At 35.9% G+C, this 2,500-nt stretch overlaps 1 protein-coding gene across 1 annotated transcript in view; it reads left to right on the plus strand.

Moving 5' to 3' along the window:
• Positions 1 to 2,500, plus strand: part of Shmt (serine hydroxymethyl transferase) — a 14,439-nt gene that overhangs the window by 11,754 nt on the left and 185 nt on the right. The window contains exons 9-10 of the mRNA XM_043027961.2: positions 1,626 to 1,742; positions 2,032 to 2,500. The exon at positions 2,032 to 2,500 is cut by the window's right edge and continues 185 nt beyond it. Of these exons, the coding sequence (XP_042883895.2) occupies positions 1,626 to 1,742; positions 2,032 to 2,195 (281 nt within the window). The 3' untranslated portion in view covers positions 2,196 to 2,500. The remainder of the gene's footprint in view (positions 1 to 1,625; positions 1,743 to 2,031) is intronic.

The raw sequence follows: 2,500 nt of genomic DNA on the forward strand, positions 1-2,500 counted from the left end.
TTACGTCAGTAACCGCCAGGTGACGGTGGAAACTCATGAGTTTGGACGGGACTCGATCTGCCGACCACGGGGATGTGAAGTCGACACACAACCATTGAGCTACCAGACGGCTGGTGTGAGCGTTTGTGTGCATGTGAATGAGTGGAATGTGTGTTTTGATGTATATGTATTTGTGTGTATGAGTAAGAATGAAAGTGAGAGCAACAGAAAGAGTTTATACATGGACACAGATGTGGGTGTTTGTGAATGTGTGCTTCCAGTTGGATTTTGTATGAAGGTTTGACTAGTGGACTGGATATTTTGTGAGTAATTGTCTTTTTTTGTGAATGAATTGTATTCATTGGAGTATAAAAGTTAGAATTCTTGTTATATTTTATCATTTCAAAGAAATGATAGGGCAAGAAGTACAAATGTTAAAAAGTTATCCTACATAGGAGCAAATGAATACCATTTTATGAAAAAGTTGGCCATTGTATATTCTTTTATAGTGTTGCCAATTTTTGTACAATATTCAGGAAAATAATTTGTTATATGTGACTTTTTGGAAACTAAAAGAAGTAGATCTTTTTGGTGGGTGACTTAAGCTTAATGTTCTATCAATTGAGTTGGGATGGCAATGATGTGCAGAATGTCCTTTGAAATGATAGGCATTTTTGGGATTTGTATTATGTATATATACATTTTTTTTTTCATTACCTATGACCATAAGTTTAGTCAGATATACAAGCCAGCCCTTCTTGTCTTAAAAACTCCCATTGAAGGTGTGAAATGACCAGTATTAGGAATAATATTTTTGAACTTTAGTACTGGAGAATAGTATAAATGAACACCTGCAACTTATAATTTCTGTTTTTATTCTGGCTTGAAATCATTTAGTGTGATGAAAGATTGTTCAGGAAAGGATTAGATAAAAGTGTAAAATACTTTGAATCATGTAAAGGCTGATTCATCTTTCATATACGCAATGTTATGTACCATATTTAATATTTTAATATCTAAAGATTTTAGAAGCTACTTCAAGGAACATACCTCAGCCTCCTAGTCACATGAATGAGTGAGATTCTGATAAAGGTTGTTCTTTGCCAAACTCTGCTCAATTTGTGGCAAGGGAAAAAGAAAGGGACAGTCATTTGTCTTCAAATTTTTTGTGTGTAGCAAGTGTGAAAATATGTTTTGATGTATCTGCTTGGTATCTTGGAATGTCTCATCATTTCATAAAAGATATGTGAACGATAAGAGAAAAATTGATGTCTGTAGTTTTGGCTTTGTATCTATAAAAGTGATTGAGATTGCTTTTAATGATTCGCAGTGACTTTTTATGAAAGCTATATGTTATGTTGAGAATTGTTCATTTGAAATGATCATATATTTTATTACTATTACTTTTGTGATGATTGTTACCATCCTTATTATTGTCATTATTATTTCTCTTACATATTCAAGTTGTAAGAAATATATACCCCCAAAAAAAACAGACTGCATTGAATGGACCATATATACAACAGAAAAAGGAAAGAAATATATACCCACCAAAAAACAGACTGCATTGAATGGACCATATATACAACAGAAAAAGGAAATTCCTATGATTTTCTCTTAAATGAAACTTTTTTCTTACTTAACAGTTCCCGGAGACAAGTCTGCCCTGAACCCAAGTGGCATCCGGCTGGGCACGCCTGCTCTCACTACCCGAGGGTTGAAGGAAGCCGATATCGAGAAGGTTGTTTCTTTCATTGATGAGAGTGAGTTGAAGTGGATTGCAATATTGTATATACACAGATCTTTACACATGTTTATTGCACATTAGATTCTTGCATCCATATATGTACACTTATATGCATACATATTATACATGTGCATATACATATACCCATATACATGAAAACACACACATACATGCACACATAAAGACAAACATACAAAATAGATTCAAGAACATAGATGTAGCTTGTTTTCTGCATATGTAAATAAATATTTTCTCACCCTCTGTTCCCCACATAAATTTCACCGAACCAAACCCTCCTTTTCCAGGCTTCAAGATCGCTCAGGACGTGCAGGTGAAGTCAGGACCCAAGCTGGTAGACTTCAACCGCATGCTGGGAGACGAGGAATTCAAGCAGCGCATCACCTCCCTGCGAGAGAGTGTGGAGGCGTTTGCAGGCACCTTCCCCCTGCCTGGCCTGGAGGACCTTTAGAGTGGATATTTTTGCAAGGGTCGGCGAGAACGGGCGGCGTCGAGGAGGAATGGAGAGTGATTGGAACTTTGGCCAAAGCAGTCTTCCGGAATTCTTCGCAGAATTATCTTATCGGTATTTTGCTGACTATCAGCGAGTTAAAGAGAGTTGTATATTTTTGTAAAACTCAAGGGTGCCATATCTTTTCAATAAAGATGTCTCTTTTTGAAAACTAAAGGGGTTGCCATACATATTTCTCTTATTATAAAATCACATTGAAAAAATCTTCCTAAACTTAACTGGAAATACTGATATTATCCCATGTT

This window comes from Penaeus japonicus, unplaced genomic scaffold (assembly GCF_977035675.1).
Source record: "Penaeus japonicus unplaced genomic scaffold, GWHDUDI00000001_assembly GWHDUDI00000028, whole genome shotgun sequence".
NCBI classification, from domain to species: Eukaryota; Metazoa; Arthropoda; class Malacostraca; order Decapoda; family Penaeidae; genus Penaeus; species Penaeus japonicus.